This window comes from Pleurodeles waltl, chromosome 1_1 (genome assembly GCF_031143425.1).
Source record: "Pleurodeles waltl isolate 20211129_DDA chromosome 1_1, aPleWal1.hap1.20221129, whole genome shotgun sequence".
NCBI classification, from domain to species: domain Eukaryota; kingdom Metazoa; phylum Chordata; class Amphibia; order Caudata; family Salamandridae; genus Pleurodeles; species Pleurodeles waltl.
Genome location: NC_090436.1, coordinates 188,249,508 through 188,268,227, shown reverse-complemented (window position 1 = coordinate 188,268,227; position 18,720 = coordinate 188,249,508). Strand labels below are relative to the sequence as shown.

The following is an 18,720-nucleotide window of genomic DNA, read 5'->3' as shown; positions in this document are numbered from 1 at the left end:
TGCACAAGCTCTTTTACTGAAAAGACTGATTGAATTAGTTCCACAAAGTCAAATAGAGACAAAAGGTGTATTCCCTGTACTTTCAAATGCGCAAGAAAGACCAGACATTTCAGACTATACTCGCCCTTCGAGCTCTCAACTGCAACATTATGTCAAATCACTTCAGGATGATCATTCTATAGGATGTCCTTCCACTGCTCCAAGTGGGTAACTATATAGCGACTGCGACTTGAAGGATTCTTAATTACATATATCTATCCTGCCAGGATCTCAGGTTCATGTAAGGGAAGCTCATTATCAAAGAATTACCCTTTGAAGTTACAACATTCTCTAGAGTATTCACCAAATACCTTGCTGTAACGTTGCTGTATTTATGGTGCAATCACATTAATGTGCTTTCATACCCAGATGATTGGCTGATAAAGGGTGCAACCATGACTAGCACAATGACAAATCATTCACCTTCAGAATTCAGGTTTACGGTAATGCTAAAAAAAAAAAAAAAACATTTGTCCTACACAAGGTCATAGGATCGGAGCAACCACACTGAATGGAGTAACAGGCAAAGCCTACGCAAGCAACAAGATTATGATGATATTTCACTTGCTGCTTCCCCTTTATCAGACATTTCCTCGACTTACAGTGAAGGTGATAGTAAAACTGGTAGATTACACTTTGATCCTTTTCAGGAGTGTCGTACAAGACTCTGGGCCCAAATGACTTGGAAATGTGAAGATCTGTTGTTGGTGGAGTCCATGCTCACCACAAACTCAAAATTGGAATCAAAATAACTTGGTACTGATCAGGCTGCAAGCAATGATCAATGCAGACAACACCCCTCATTGATTGGGGAGCACACAATGCAGGTGGTCAGGGCAGGAGCAGCTCCTGCATATCAGTGTGTCACTAATAGCAGTGCATCTAGCATTTCGGGTCTTGTGCATTTGCACAGACAACATGACATCAATGTACTACGTTCAAAAGAAGGGTGGCACCCACTCACCGCATTTGTCATATCTGTGCATACAAGTACATTTGTTGGCAGAATGCCTTTATGGGTTGGACGACAGATTTGCAAATCTTCTCAGCCGAATCTATCAGCAGAACCGTAAGTGGGAAGTCAACACTTAGGTGTTCAACAGTTGCTTTCAGTGTGAGGCAACACAATTGATCTGTTAACTACATTCGCTATATGACCAGACTTCATGTCCAGGTACCCTCAATGGCAGTCCCTCGCCTAAGCCCTATGAATCAACTCATCAGGCCTATGTGTATATGCTTTTCCCCACTCTACCTCTGATTCCTTAGGTCATCGGGAAAATAGGTCAGATTCCATGGTGGCTAATCGTCCTTTTAGCTCTTACCGGGGCCCAACAGTCAATGCTGTCAGTGCTTCTGCAAATATCATTCCACCCTCACAGCGTTCGGACCTGCTTGTGTAACACCAGGGTCAGTAAATTTTGAATCTGAGGTCCTAGAATTTGAGTACCTAAAACGTCCTAAAGATTGTATGGAGATACTAAAAGAAGACCACTAGGTCGTATGCAGTTAAATGGAAATGTTTCATTCATCACTGTTCTAATTAAAACATACATCCCTTTCCTGTTAAAGAGGAGGGGTTGGGAAACCTTCAAGCCACCAGTCCTTGGTGGAAAAATTGACCAGGTCCAAAAACAAGGATCTCAGTCTTGCATTTTAGCAGACTGTGTAAAGAAGTTACGGAAGTATTCACAGACCGGTCCATCGTAAGGATAACCTGAGTGTCATTGGCGTAAGACACTACCTAAATTCCTAAAGATTCTATTATTGTCACCAGGGTGACCATGTAGACATTAAATAAGGTAGGACCCAGAGTTGATCCCTCTGGAATACCAGATTAGAGTATGTTAGTTCTTGATGAGAAATTCGATATAGTTACTGATTGTTGTATATGCAGGAAGGAGGACTGGAGGACTGGAGCCTTTGAAAAGCCAAGCCACAGATGCCCATTACTGACATGTTGTTGAAGTAATGAATTAGATAGTGTTGAAGGCTGCCAACTAGTCAAGAAGAACAAGGGCAGCTTTCTGACCTCATCTAAAGTAATTTTCATGCGGTCAGAGACTTCCAGCAGAGGCGATTCAGTGCTATCATGTAGCCTAAATCCTGATTGCAGAAGATCTGCATTGTCCAAGCAGTCAGATAATTGATTATTAACCAATTTCTCTAGCATCTTGGAGAGAGCTAGGACAGGGAAAGTAGATGTTAATTTGCTAGAATATCTGGATTAGCTGATCTTTTTTCAGAAGAGGTGTTGCATTTGCTTGTTTGTAGAGTACTGGGACAAATACTGATTCCAAGGAGGCATTAAACTGGACATTCACCACAGAATGAATAACTTCAGTAGCTTTTCCTACCACTCTAGGAGGCAAGTCACCATTGGTGATCCCGATTTACAGCTAATGATGGCTAGTTTGGATTGTTGCAGACTTGTTTGTTTAAATCTACGCATCGAGGAATTGGATTTGGGGGAATTTGAGACGGCGTTGCCAGTGGGAGGCACCAGCACTTATTTTGGGGGCCGACACTGATATTTTTTGAATCAGGCATTTACTGCAAGCAAAAGACTAATGGAAAATAAGGTGGAAGAGAAAGACAGAAAAGTGTCACAAAAGGAGAAAGCACAAAGCTGCAGGAGTGAGCTTAGTATTCTGTGCTCGCACATTTAATTGCAGCAGCCGCTAGTTTCAAATGAAACTTTGAGCACCAGCAAGTTTTTATTTACAAATTAACCACTCAGGTAGTGCCCTGTAGGAGATGCCCACAAAATTTTCAGAAAGTCAGAGCAATCATTAAATAACTCTGCTGAGGGTTATACTATTATATTGTATTTGTTACATTTCCAAAACACAGGCATTGCCTATTCATCAGTACATGTACACTTAACAGCTTTAGCAGTGTGCTTATTACAAACTGATAATATCATTCAATTTTTAAAGTTACATCAGTCCGAATTTCTGTGAGAGGTTTAAAACAGGTAATACCCCCCTACGCTATTGCCAATTTCTTCATAGAATATTTACATTGGGCCAGATGTACTGACATTAGGAATCCGATTTCCTAATTGCGATTCTTTCTTAATCGCAATCAGGAAATCGGTATTTCTAATCCACGAAAGAGTTTAGAGTTTCATTAGCAATTTATAGTGGGTCGCAAATAGACATACCTCATGTATATTAATGAGGAGGGTCGCAATTTGCAACCTATTAGGAATTGCAGCCATCTCAGGGATGGTGGCATGGTGAGGTAAGCAGACCACCATGTCTGTGATTGCTTTTTTTTAAAGCAATCTTTTTTTTTTTTTTAACGCATCCTGTTTTCCTTAAAGTAAAACAGGATGATTTTAAAAAGAAAAAATGAAACTTTGCAGTTTCATTATTTAAGAGTAGGCAGTTTAGACAGTGGGAACATTGTCTGCTCTTAATAAAATTTGTTTTCCATTCTCAAAGGGGAAGGGGTCCCCTGGGCCCCCCTTCCCATTTGCGAATGGGTTACCACCTCCTTCAAGGAGTCAGTAAAATAGTAATGTTTTGCGACTGTAATTCGGTTGCAAACCATTTATACATCCCATTCAGATTTGGTATTTGGAAGTAGCACCCTAAGCATACCCCTTGCGTGTTTCTGAATCGCAATTTTTTTTTACATTTGTAAAAGCATTTTTGTGGTCCGAAATGTCCCGATTTGCCGTTTCTGACCTCCTATATCCTTCGTACATGTGACTCATTGTCTTCTTTCGATTTATGAGGCCTCCTTTTGAGCACCTTCATTTGTTCAAGCCGAGGTTCCTTTTATAGAAGATGGCTTTCCTAGTAGCAGCCTCATCCCCTACATACTGCAAGTGAGGTACAGGCATTGTCAAGCAAAGAACCTTGTATACGTGGCCACAGAGATGTGCTTAGGAAATGCCCTTGTTTCTTAATAAAAGTAGTCTCACTTTTTCATGTTAACTGGTTTGTTGTAGTACATTCCTTCCTTCCTTCCTTCCTTCTTTCAAACACCACATATTCATTTAGCTGTTACTCTACATGTTATACAAGCCGTTATGGGTTATATTGATTGTAATAAGTCAACAAGATGTTAGCGGGGAGCACGCAAGGTGGATTGTCTGATGCATTCAAATGTGCTGCTCTGATGCTACATGTACTTTGTCAACCAATGCTGCAGCACATTTTAAGTCTATAGAAAGGCCACAATGGCTTTTCCTGGGTATTATTCCATTGGCAGGCACCTGTAGAGCTGCTTCTTAGTGATCCATCGACCCAGTCACTAAACACTACGATGTGGACATTCGTGCGCTACAAGAAGCACAAGTCAGTGAAACAGTACTTAAAACATTGTTCCAGACATCATCTTCTTCTGCTGCTTGTAAGCCACCGTATTATGGGAATAAGTGCCCTTTTCCGGTCTGTGCACAGCATGCGAACTGCATTAGTACGTGCTTCAAACGGAAAACGTTACTTACCTTTAATATTCGTTTTCAGATTTTAGTCCTGTAGGTTCACATGTACCTTTGACACTTAACGTTGATTATCTTAACATTATATGTTCATATACCAGTTTTGTAAACATCATAATGCTTCACAGTTCCAAACCAACATCTACCTTAGGAGACAAACGGGTTAAGGTAGAGTCTGTTTTCCGACTCATTGTGTTTCAGGAGAGGTAGCATGAGTCGCATCAAAAGAAAAATTCCATATTCATAAAAGAAACTTGCAACATTCAGCCCAACAATAGATGGCAGAAATGTTCTCATCATGTAAATCTACAGCAGCACAAGCCGCAAATCGATTGTTAATGGTAGGTAACACTTTCCATTTGCCTGTGACACAATAACTTTCAAAGGTCCAACAAAAGTTCAAAATTTGTTTTGGATGCTCAGTTTTTATTGTAGTTCCAATATGGCAGCTTGTGTGACCACAATCTTTCGCATAGATTATAAATAAGGAATATAAATATAATTAGATTGCCTCTGTGATAATGTTTTACTATTATCAAAGTTTTCAAGATTCTCATGGTAAAACATTCAGTAATAGCCTCTAAATTGCTTACATTACTCTTAGTTGTTTAATTGAAATAGATTTGACATTAAAGATCCCCAAACAGTGGAGATTTTTGCAAAGTCTTTTCTAGCTAAACATGAACATATTTGCTGTATGTGATTTAAGAAAAATGGTATTAAATATTTGCTTTATTCATTTTTTCAACAGATAATCGCACAGAATATTGGGACTCCGATGTCAAATGGTTTTCTGCTCTTGAGAGCTGCAACTGGCTAGAAGTAATTAGGTTTGTTTAAGTCTGTGATTTGAGCCATTCGTATTTAAGTCTATATGTTGGCAGTCTATGAATATGGACAGACCTTTTTTGAAACTGACTCTTAGATAACACACTTAGCCTGTTTATTAAGGTGCAGCAATATGCTAATTTCTTTTTCCAAGAAACTGGCACCTTTCATCCTTGCCATATCTCACCCAAACAATGCCCTAGGCCTGCCTCATGCCTGCCCCACAGTAAGGTCTCTTTTAACAACACTCCTGACTGGACCCATGTTATCAATTTTTGATTTGAAAGACTACAAACATAGTAGTAGTCAGTTGATGATATGTCTGCTGCCTCCAACATTTGCCTGCACATATGCACTGCTGCTCTTTTCAAGTTCAAAGAAGTTGTTTGATGAAGTGGTCTACTGCATAAGAAATCCTTTTTGTGTCAATTCAGGAGGATACTTTATACTAAAAAACAGCAGTCTGATCGTATTTGTATTTAGATTGGCAAGGGCCTTTTCCTCTGGGCATTTGGGGCCTGATGGGTTATGTGCACAGAGTTCTTAAAGCGCTAATAAAAGGGAGAGATTATTACCACACAAGGAAAGCTGCGCTTGCCCTTACAGCAGCACCCCCTCCAGGTCCGATGCCCTAAGACCAAGTAAAATGGCTTAAACTTCTAAACACTTCAGACCAATTCTGGAACTCTTTTCATGAGAGTAGGATCCCAAATGTCTCCTGTTCTGCTGTTAGCTGGGGAAAATGTGCCCAACAAGCTCACCACCTCAATATTTTCTTTTTATTGTGATGGAAGGCAGTGTAAATTCTGCGGTACTCCTTAACATCTGTTGGTACTGTAGCACAATAGACTATACCTAAATGATTTTTCACATAGGTACTTTCAAAGCATTTTGGTATGCGGTAGTTGAAGAAAACCTATTGGTAAATGAGCTGCTCAGCAGAGCCTGCAGTCTTAGGGATTTCCACATGCTTCCATGGAGGCATCCAAGTGTGGCTCAAGTTATCTATATTTATGTACAGCCCCTAGGAACAACTTATGACATCTGTTAAAAGGGATAGGTTCTCTTTTATGTCTGTGTACAGTGATCTTACACGCTGTAACATCTCAACGGTTGCCACGTAGCTCTGCCAACAGTGCTTAATTTATTTTAATAAAAGGCTACCACCTTGCCAACCTGTGCCTTTACCTCAGTATTGCAGGTTGTGTTTTTTAATCCCTGTAAGCTCCCTTTCATTGGTGTTGTCCTGTTTCTCCTCCTCGTCTTTTCGCCCTTTCCTGACGCTATCTCCTTTGCTTTGGGTCAAGCGTGCCTTATATCAACTAATGCTACCTGCATGGAGGTAACCAATATAATTTCAGTCAGCGATATGATGGTACCAATCAAGTATCTCTGTGCCCTTCAGCGCAGTCAAATGATGCTACTTGCTGTCATTAAAGCTAGTAATGCTAGTACAGTAACTTAAGAATCAGCCTACCTCTCAGGAAATATGACATAATGCTCGAAAGGTATTAAAAGTTCCTCTTCCTTATGCTGTGTTTATTATACAACAGGCAGTGCCTGAAGAAAGCAATAGAGGTTTCTCAATACCTGGAAGTTGAAAACACAAACGTGGTTCTTAAAGGTAAGTGATAAGTAATACATTAACTAGAGATAACAACTCAAATGTCAGCCTTTTTGTAATTGGCAAGCAAGGTAAACTGTTCAATAAATGAATTTTAATGTACCACATTACAGCTGTAGTTCATCACAAATGAAAATGCTTTACTATATTGGTTGGTCAAGGTTATTTTTAAAGATGTTTTTGTGTTCATACTTTAGTAACAGTATTTGCTTTGTAACTCAAGTGTATGCTTTTATCGACAGCCTTATCTGATTTTCTCTGTGCCGTCAAATCTAGAAGCGTACATTGGTGCATGGGATGTTTATGAATAGGGATATTGAGAAGCTCCAAAATAAACACTAGATATTAGAGTCCTGATCGCCAGCAATTTATGGGCTTGGGTATTCGTTATCAGTACGTGAATGGCTGTCATGTTTAGGCTCTTGCTGCAGGGTCTGTTTTCACGCATTAGAAATCAATTTTGTACTGTGAACCTTTGCTGGATTAATGTGCTGCCCCTTATTTTGCCATACTGTAATTAAGTCTGTAATCCTTTTCATCTAATAAAATAATGACTTTAAACCTCTACAGCATCAACTTAAAGGATATACATACTCGAACCTTTAGGAAGGCATACGTGTTTTACATTGAACATAATTCTTCTAGCCCACACAACACGTTTTTGTTGCGGACTCCTGAAATAAGGGCAATGGTAGTAGCCAAGGAAACCATAGCAGTCTTAATTGGGAGGCAGTCTAATTATGTTTCCCCTTAGCGTGTGGGAATTTAACATGGAGATCTAGAGCGCAGTACACAAAGAAAAAGGATACTTCTTTAGCATACACTAAAATGAATTACTTAATGACGTGCTGCAGCTACATTCACAAAACAGGATTATGTAGATGTTCAAGCAAGAAAGGATCCTCGTGTGAGGGAGACCGATTTGAAATGCTTAATTGCTGTTAAAAAATTTTCACATCTCCACCATGTTGCTGATTAGTTGATCCAGAATATGTGAATGTAGAATTGGTTCATGCAGTCAAATAAACTAGATTCTTACCTTTTACTATAGTTTTGCTTCCTGTTTTTTCAGTGAAGGTAATGTATTAAAAAAAGGAATCTGTTCAAAAGAATTAAACAAATATTGGGTAAATTGTCGGTTTACTGTTAACACCTCCCACCCCACCCCCACACTGTGGGTGGGGGAAATGGTAAAAAGGCTCCATCTATGGTTTGACACCCAAAAGGAATATTTTATTTTATCCAAAATTCCGCACTCACCTGTAGATGGTGGAGGGGCGAAACTCTCAGCGCTCCAAAATTATTATTTTTTCCAGATAATTGGTTTGTTCCCATCGTCCTCCCATTGATGGTTCCTTCACCACGGTTCTGCAATTAAGAGAATAATAATTGAAAAGTTCCTTTCTGTGGCTTTTTAATCTCGAAAGAAAGTGTGTTGTCATACCATATACCTAAGTTTTGTATGACCAGTTTATGATTAGTGAGAGGCCCAAGTCCTTATGGCTACCAATGCCGGGGCCTAATCCATAAGAGTCAATGGCAACATGTTTCAGAAGGTAACCCACGAATGGAACTTGGCAAGCAGCCTCCCCATATTACGGCGCAATTGCTTCTCCTTGGAGTGCGCCGCCATAACTCCCAGGTATCAGAAGTGTCCAGCTCCCACTGCAACCCGATGTCAGGCAAGTGGTCCACCGGAGTCCCCACCAGGGAAAACAGTAATGATTTCATGTAATTGATCCTCAGCCCAGATACAGCCCTAAGCTCATCCAGTAGTCTCAACAGGATTCTGAGAGATTCCCTGGGGGTTCTGAGGTAAAACAGGGTGCTGTCTGCATATGGCAGTAAGATGTGTTGCATCTCCCCAGTGCACTATCCCAGTTGCTCAGTTCCCATTGGGCCCACACTGCCAAAGGCTGTATCGTGAGAGTGAATAAGAGAGGGGACAGGCGGGCAGCCCAGGTGTGTCCCCTGCCCAATACCCACCTGTCAGACCTGCACTGTCCCACCTGCACTCTAGCACTGGGCTCCGTGGAGAGCAATTAGATACATTCCCGGTAATGAGGCCTGAACCCCATGATTCATAGGACCTTGAGCCGGTACCCCCAGTCAACAGTGTTGAAGGCCTTTTCCAGATCTAAAGAGACCAAGGCCATCTTGTAGTGGCTGGCCTCCACCTCATGCACCACGTGTCAAGTGCCTGAGGTTCATCCCTGCGCTGCGGCCTGGTATGAACCCACATTGATCCTCATGCACCATGCCAGTCACTACCGGGTTAAGCTAGTTAGACAAGAGTTTGCATAAAACATTGACATCTAAGTTAATCATAGTAAGCGGCCTATACATCACCAGGTCTGTCCTGTCCCCGACCAGCTTGAGCAGAATACAAATATCCCGCTCCGTCCTAGAAGGCGGCAGAAGCCCCCCTCTCTTTGGCTTCCAAAAAGCCTCACTAGGCTTCTGGAAAGTCTCATAAGGAGGCCCTGCATGAAGACTGACAAATACTCCTGATAAAAGTCCACTGGGAACTCTTCCCCTTCGGGAGACTTAGACTTCGAAAGCATGCACAGCTCCTCCAATTCGAGTGCTGAGTCCAGCTCTTCTGCCATGACAGTCCTAATGGTAGCCCCAAGCCATCGAGTAACGCCTGAATTTGGTCACTGAAGATCTGCGAGTCCGTCCTGTACACCCCTTCTCGATGACACCAAAAGGTGGTCACAATATCTGCTCTCGAGGTCACTGTCACGCCCTTGACTGTTGTCAGATGTTTCATCTGAGTTGCTGTGGTCTCCCTATGCAGGATCCATGCCAGCAGCCAGCCTGACTTATCACCCTCCCTGTGTAACCATTGGCAATACTGTTTCAGGGTATACTTGCCCAACCTATCTCACATGCTCGCTATGCGCAGACACACATCTGTCTCTTCTCTATGTGCATCTGGGTTGATCGGATCCCTTGCATGCATATCGGCCAGTCCTGTCCCGCTGTAGCGGACACCTCACCTTGCAGGTTAGCTCCAAATACAACACCCTCAGTACCGCCTCCATTGTCTCCCACTCGGTAACCCTACGCGCAGTGGAGATCCAGTTAAGCTCCATATAGTCGGTCAAGGTCTGGGATAGTGACTCCTTACCAGCCTGTCCATTGAACCTCTGTAGGGAATAGCCGGTCTCTGTTCTGCAGCACCTCCCCACTTTAGTGTTCAACCAACTAGGGTGTGGTCAGACAGAAATCTGGCTTAGTGTGTGGCAGACAGCCACTCAGCTATCGGAACTCCTCCCACCAGTACCCTCTCCAATCTGAGTGGCTGTTAACGGTTAAAGTGTTCACCGTGCATCAGTTTACCCTAAATTGTCCATCACCTCCCTCAGAGCTTTAGTCATGTGGGGTTTGGGGGCCTCCTGGCGGAGAGAGAGGGGGCAATCTGCCGAGTTCGCCGTCTGTCACGCAGTTGAAGTCACCAAACCATAATAGGGGTGTGTCCACCTCTTGGATAACCAGGTCCTGCACCTTATAGAAAAAGTGCAGATCCTCCACATTTGGATCGTAAGTGTTAATTACTGATACTGCCCTTCTGTCCAGTGTTCCCTGCAGTAGCATTTACCTGCCCCCCATGTCTGCCTCAGCATAAGCCAGGGAGAATGGTCTACTCTGGGCCACCAAGACCAGCAACCCCGAGGGTATGTAGCATAGGAGACTGCTCCTCCCTGACATCATCCAAGTGCGTCTCCTGCAAATTTACAATACTAACTTTGTTGCGTTTTAAGAAGGAGAGCATCCTGTAACGTTTTGTGTAGGATCCCAGCCCATGGACATTCCATATCAATAGCTGTTATTCACCCCTCATAACTCTGGACCATATAATTCCCCCCATCACACCACTATGTTGCAGTTCCCCACCCATTGCAATAACTCAATCAGCAATGTTTGAAATTTAACAAAGAACAGCCTCACTCCCAGAGACAAACATAGTAAAACAAGTCTACATATGTCCACCCAATACATGTGCCAAGATCTACACATCACCTCCACCCTGTCCAGCAAGACTCCCCGTCCAACCACTCTTGTCAGCAAAGTTACCCGAGACCTGGTCTCCATCCCTCCATAGGCAGCACAGTATTTTCCCCAGAACAAGTAATCCTCCAACCTTCCTTCACGCAGCTAGGGTCCAGGTAAAAAGAACCATTACAGGCAACCAGCTCACGTCATCCATTCCCTCAGACAGCCAGCACGCATCCTGCAGGCAGCATCTGTCCCCATTCAGTGTCTCCACATACTCATCAGGGCCCCCAGAACAAAAGGAATTATGTTCCATACAGTAGGATCAGTTAACATTGTTTCTGTGTCCAGACTATCCTGCACACAGTCAACAGGAGCACCATAAGCGCCAGACCCTGGTCCAGCTGACTAGAAGGACAGCCTCTTCCTTCCATCACCATATCCTCTTCACTCCCTTCCACCCCTGACACCTGCATGGTGCTGTCCTCCTGGATCATTACCGTCTCAGCCAGGGGCGGCCGCTCCAGGACCTGCGCTAGGGCCCAGCCCCTGAGTCTGCTCGCACCTTCTCCCAAATCAGAGGGCTGCCGTCTTATCTCACATCTCCAGCCACTCCCAGACCTCCTCAGGGTGCTTAAAAAAGGGTGCTTTCCCTTGCGAGATGAGCTTCAGTTTTGAAGGGTACAGGAGCATGTACTTTAGCTGAAGAGCATGCAGTTTCTGCTTGACAGCCATGAATGATTTCAGCTGATCCTAATCCTTTCTGGTGTAGTGTGGGTAGATGGCAATATTATAGTTCTCAAACAGGGGGATTGCCCGCTTCCTGGCAGCTCGCACTATTCAGACCCTGTCCCAGTAACTCAAGATCTTGGTGATGATGGCCCTCGGAGGGGTGCCAGGCAGTGGAGGCAGCATCAGTGCCTTATGTGCCCTCTCCACCACAAGGAACTCCGACAAGCCCCATGGCTGAAGCTGCCTTCTCACAGTCCTACAGTGAGGTCTCCCCTGAGTTCCCCTGACCCTCTGGAAATCGCAACACACTGATGTTACTGCGACAGGCGCAGCCCTCTGTGGCGTCCACCCTGTGCTCCAGTTCACTGGTAACCATGGTTAGTTTGGCAACCTGTTGCTTGAGGGTGGTGACCTTCCCTGTAGTGTTGCGATGTTACTCTCAGCTGTAATCACACTATTGGTCAGCCTCCCAAAGTCGACTCGGAGCAGATTGACATCGATGGATTCAGTTTCAGTTTTTTGTTCGAGGGCAGTCTGGGAGCCCTTGATAGCTGCAAGCAACTCTGCCCTTAAGCGCTCTGGGTCCCTCTCTGGGGACGCACAAGCAGATTCCGCCCCTCCCTGCGTTTGTTGTATAGCTTCTACTTTTCTACCAGTTACCTATGGTACAGCACAGAACGCGTGCTTGTTTTTGAGCAATCATGCATCATGTTAGCTCTTAGTTCATGTCAAGTCCATGTTGCTTTAATGTTGAACAGCCAAGCTCTCTGGATGAAATACCAGGCACAAATATGTGGAACATGGTGCTGAAAATGCTTTAACCTTTTGTTCTTCCTAATCAAGAGGTTTTTTCTTGCCAGTAAGTTTCCGATGCCTCCTTTATCTGCAGGGGAATAGGTTCTATGAATTTGACCAACTTGGAATGGAGGTCTAAGTGCTCACATATACATATTTAAAAGACATGAAGACATGGGGGACAGATGTACCTGCACCCAATATTGTGCTACGAAGAGACGCTAACAATAGGATAGTTTTAACATACAATTTCTGTTTATTGAGAACAGATTTAATTTACACTACAGTGTGTATACTTATCCCCATCTAATTTTCCAACTGTATTTTTTGTGTTTATTTGTTCTGATGGTCTTGATTCCTTCCAGCTAATTTGCCATTTGAGTTGAAGGGCTAACTCTAGCTTGGACAGTTGTTGGCATCTTAGGAAGGCATTTGGAGCTAAACTGCAGCGACCGTCTGGCACTAAAGCAAGCGTATCAACCAGGAAGCAAACTGTTTCCCAAGTGGATATGTTGATTCACTTGGAGCGATTTCAGTGAACGTAAGTCTAGGTCTTCAGTGTCGAAACGCTGCAAGTTAAACAAATGATCAGCTGTTGCATTCTTCGACTTTTTAAGCCTCATCCCTAAACAATATTTTGAGATAGTGTTCCCCAAATACTGTGTTGCCGAGGCCAGGTTTTGTATCTGCTGTACAGATAGAACAAAAGTGTATTGCTGCATACGCATTTAAAATGTAAAGTTCCTTTATTTAGTTTTATTTTCTGAAAAACTCCCAATAGTCGGCAATAAAGACCTCTCTTACTCGCCACGTTGTTCTTCGTCAGGGTTCCTAAAAGTGAATTTGAAAATAGAGTTGTTTTATTTCCTTAATTTGCATCTTTACTAATTTATTCCTTGCATTCTGCAGACATTCAGTCATATGCTACTTACCATGGCTCCTGATTACTCTGCTAGGCTCGGGTAGGCATAACTTAAAACGCATTATCAGATTGAATTTAAAACTATTCCCTCAGTTCACGAGACATTTTTTCATTCAATAGTGCCACTTTGTGGATTTCAGCTGCCTTTGATACGGTTGACCATGACACCCTAACTCAAAGACTCCACGAAGCCGGCATACAAGGGATTGCGCTCGACTGGATTACTTCCTATCTCCAAAAAAGAGCAAATATCATCCACTCACCCCCCTTCTCATCCGAACCCTACCTCACAAAAACAGGGGTCCCCCAAGGGTCCATCATCTCACCTTTGCTTTTTAACATCTACATGATATCTTTACCAGAACTGATCAATGATTTCCATCTCACATGCTACAACTATGCAGATGACACACAAATACTACTTCAATTAGAAGACCCCAAAAACATTGAAAACTCTCAAATCTTCAGTTGCCTCAGAGCCGTTGATCAGTGGATGACCTGGAGCCATCTCAAACTAAATACCTCCAAAACTGAAATACTCACATGTGGTGACTGGAAACATTATGACCCACTGTGCGTCTGGCCTGAGGATCTCGGACCACCTCCTCAATTATCCAAGGAAGTGAAAAACCTAGGAATCACCATGGATTCCAAACTAACTATGAATGCCCAAGTAGACAAATTAGCACGCACAAGCTTCATCACCTTAAAGACTTTACGACGCATTTTCCCTCACCTCGGATTTCCACACAAGGTGCAAGCTACTATCTCACTTGTATTATCCAAACTGGATTATGCCAATAGCCTCTACCATGGATCATCTCTATCTGTTATGAAAAAACTACAACGTATCCAGAATTCTGCAGCCAGGCTACTACTACATATAAAGCCGCAAGCCCACATCACCCCTGCCTTGAGAGCACTACACTGGCTACCCGTTGCCATAAGATGCACTTTCAAGCTGCTTTGTATCACCCACAAAGCTATACATGGAACAGGACCGCTTTTCATCAGAAAGAAAATTACCAAATACATCCAACAAAGAACCCTCCGCTCAAGACTGGCACCCCGCCTTAGAACACCACCATACAAGAAAAAGACTGTAGGTGGTACATCCTTCTCCGTCCAAGCAGCCAAACTATGGAATTCATTACCCCCAACTATAAGAGCCACAGATAACTTTCTTGTTTTCAGGAAACTACTCAAGAGTTGGCTCTTTCCTTCATAACCACCTTTTTCAAACAACTATGAACTGCATATGCCTATGTGGATAATTATTTTTTTCAGATTATATGTATATTTCTATTTATTTATAGTTTCTTTGGAAACTAAAGCAAGGCTGTGCGCTCAGAGATCCCATAGCAGAAAAAGATCTAGAATCCTTCCTGGAGGTGAACTGATGATGTACTGGAGCGTAATCTGTATCTGACTGTGACGCGCGGGTTCTATCTCCCTCTCCTGGAGACACAGAGTAAAAGGTTCTCCCTTTATAAAGCACCTGTAAGCTCCGCCTGCTGAGCCACGTCCCGTCCACCCTCGAAGTAAGTAAAGGAATTCCCGCCTCTTACCAGGATGATGGACAGCTTTCCAAAACGACCCCACTGCGTTTACCGCCGATTCCGGTGGTGCGTTGTTGATGATCAGAAGCACGAGGACATCTCCACAAAGACGTACTAGTAACAATCACATTGCCAAAGGCACACAAGGTTGCTGGAGACGTTTACCCCGTGGCCCATCACGTAACCTTAGTGTACAATATAAACGGGGCGTATAAAACATGCTAGGTAACGCTTACTGACATACTCGTAGAAAATACCCCGGTTGGGTAGGATGCTCATTTTATAGAAACTAAACCTCAAAGGAAGCACTTCCAAATATAAACGTAGCAGGTGCCGCAGTTGAAGCTCAGCTTCTGGAAAGGACAAGCCACCGTAACTCTTGGGCTTGGCAAAGATAAAGCAAGGCTGTGCGCTCAGAGATCCCATAGCAGAAAAAGATCTAGAATCCTTCCTGGAGGTGAACTGATGATGTACTGGAGCGTAATCTGTATCTGACTGTGACGCGCGGGTTTCTATCTTCCTCTCCTGGAGACACAGAGTAGAAGGTTCTCCCTTTATAAAGCACCTGTAAGCTCCGCCCGCTGAGCCACGCCCGTCCACCCTCGAAGTAGGTAAAGGAATTCCCGCCTTTTACCAGGATGATGGACAGCTTTCCAAAAACGACCCCAATGCGTTTACCGACGATTCCGGTGGTGCGTTGTTGATGCTCAGAAGCACGAGGACATCTCCACAAAGACGCACTAGTAACAATCGCATTGCCAAAGGAAAACAAGGTTTCTGGAGACGTTTACCCCGTGGCCCATCACGTACCCTTAGTGTACAATATAAACGGGGCGTATAAAACATGCTAGGTAACGCTTACTAACATACTCGTAGAAAATACTCCGGTTGGGTAGGCCACGATGCTCATTTTACAGAAACTAAACCTCAAAGGAAGCACTTACAATTATAATCGTAGCAGGTGCCGCAGTTGAAGCTCAGCTTCTGGAGGTGAACTGATGATGTACTGGAGCGTAATCTGTATCCGACTGTGACGCGCGGGTTCTATCTTCCTCTCCGGGAGACACAGAGTAGAAGGTTCTCCCTTCATAAAGCACCTGTAAGCTCCGCCCGCTGAGCCACGCCCCGTCCACCCTCGAAGTAGGTAAAGGAATTCCGGCCTCTTACCAGGATGATGGACAGCTTTCCAAAACGACCCCACTGCGTTTACCGCCGATTCACGTGGTGCGTTGTTGATGCGCAGAAGCACGAGGACATCTCCACAAAGACGCACTAGTAACAATAACCTTGCCAAAGGCACACAAGGTTGCTGGAGACGTTTACCCCATGGCCCATCACGTACCCCTAGTATACAATATAAACGCAGCAGATACCGCAGTTGAAGCTCACCTTCTGGAAAGGACAAGCCACCCTAACTCTTGGGCTTGGCAAAGATAAAGCAAGGCTGTGCGCTTAGAGATCCCATAGCAGAAAGATCTAGAATCCTTCCTGGAGGTGAACTGATGATGTACTGGAGCATAATCTGTATCTGACTGAGACGCGCAGGTTCTATCTTCCTCTGCTGGAGACACAGAGTAGAAGGTTCTCCCTTTATAAAGCACCTGTAAGCTCCGCCCGCTGAGCCACACCCCGTCCACCCTCGAAGTAGGTAGAGGAATTCCCGCCTTTTACCAGTATGATGGATGGATGACTAAGTATTTTTTACCCATGATTCTAATTATGTATTGTATGTGCATATGTGTGTGTAGTCGTGTGTGTGTGTATATAAATATATATATGTGTATGTATGTGTATATGTTGTTTCTGTGCCTGGCATGTTTGTGGATCATTGCATGGCTCCTGTTTTTTTTTTGGGGGTTGTTATACTAGATATCTATGAATTTCTGCTCTCTTATTATCACACTTATCTACTCATCACTCTTATGTCATGTCTCTATCAAACTATCCTCCATTCTCACTCGGACTCATCCCAAATCCCTTCGACCACTTTCATCTCCTAAATATCTCTGCCTAAGCTCTTCCCTCCACCTCCACATCTAACTCACCAAACCTCACTCTACCTCTGTGACCCCCCACACAACCCTACTAAATTCTCCTGCATTCATCTCACCCTGCTACTATGCTCTCCCTAACCCTTCCACATCCTCTTTCCCCTCCGCCCCCCTTTTATTCATCTCAAGCCTTTGGATTGAGTAAATGAAGGATAAACTCCCAATTAACACTTCTGGATTTCTTTCCTCCTCCACCCCTCCATTACTCCAGTCAATCTAACTAACAAACTCTCATATCCGCAACTCAAATTAACTCATAATAATACTAAAACTGTACTCCTTATTAAATTATACTAATCCATCACTAATTCTTGTTGGGTACCGGAGTAGCGTGCTACTCATCGAAAAAAGCTTCGACGCCTCGTCAGGGGTAGTAAGCGCTATATAAATACGATTACAATTACAATTACAATTTATACTAGAATACATGTCAACTCTAAATAAAACCACCACTTCACCGAGAGAGTTTCTAGACAGTAAACAATTTAGCTGCCTTTAAATATGATTTAGACAAGTATAGTCTTCTCATCTATGAAAGTTGTAGGAAAACAGTCATTTCTTTGTTAACCATTTGTGGCAAAGATGAGACTATACATCCACTTGCTTCTTTTTGTCTGAGTAATAACTCTGTCACCCCCTCTAAACTGTGTTGTCACGGGATCAGTTCATAAATAACAATGTAAACCTGCTGTTCTTCCCTCATGGACTGCAAGAAATGTTCTACAATAGCATATTTGATATTTTTTCAGGTCTGGTCAAGAAGCAGTTTTAGCAGTCATGCAGCTTCATATAATTATAAAATTAATAAATGAAGAAAATACAGACATATCTACATAACATGGTGGGGGTCGTTGGGTCGTCCCTGTAAATCCATTGGTCTGTTCAGCTATCATTTATATTTTACCTCTGCAGCATACACCAGTCATTTGTTCTCTTGCACTGTAATTGATGGCATATAGTCTGATCATGTGTGCTTCTGCCTAAAATGAAAACGGCTCTTTAGTGCCATGACTTGTGGGACAATTACTATATGTCAAAGCATATAGTACCTTTTCTTTGTGCCAACACAAAGCATATTTTCATATGATATGCAGTAAAACTCTCAAAGGACTGCTATATCTATATTGAGTACACTTTCCTGAATGGAATCACCTGTACTTTTCTATTAAGATCATATGTAATAGTTATTTTTTTAGTTAAACTTTTTATTGCAGGTATATGGCTGCCACATTTGCAATGCATAGTTATATTTGCTCCTCTTTAGGTCTTGCCTGAGGCAGTGCATGTGCAGTCACTTGAAAGGCCATTTGTTTTTTTTAAAAGGGCTTAGAGCCCACCTATTGCCTACCATTGGTTGGCTTCATTGTCACTCACTTTTTCTTGCATCTCCTTGGTCAGTGTGTTCCACATTCGTTTCCTCTTTGTGTTTGTCCATCCACTTTAGCATGGCCCAAATACTGCTTCCTTGCCCAGTGGGTGTCCTTCCACTGCTCTTCGAACTTCAAAAGTGCTTTTTCTTCGTTTAGTTGCAGCAGTGCATGTGTTTGCCTGCTGTCTCTGTTCTTTTCCGCTCTGTGTTGTTGCTTGCACCATTGTCTATTGCTTCCCCCGTTGTCTGTTGCTTGCCCAATTGCTGTAACTTGCCCGTTAACCCTGCCCTCTCCTACCAGAAACAAAGCACTATGAAGCGGCCAGTGCAGGCTGTGTCATCGCAT

The 18,720-nt window shown here is 43.2% G+C and overlaps 1 protein-coding gene across 2 annotated transcripts in view; it reads left to right on the top strand.

Annotated features, from left to right (window-relative positions):
- Positions 1-18,720, top strand: part of MTMR12 (myotubularin related protein 12) — a 598,822-nt gene that overhangs the window by 445,138 nt on the left and 134,964 nt on the right. For both annotated transcript variants that reach the window (XM_069220461.1, XM_069220466.1), the window contains exons 11-12: positions 5,247-5,325; positions 6,877-6,947. In XM_069220461.1, the coding sequence (XP_069076562.1) occupies positions 5,247-5,325; positions 6,877-6,947 (150 nt within the window). The remainder of the gene's footprint in view (positions 1-5,246; positions 5,326-6,876; positions 6,948-18,720) is intronic.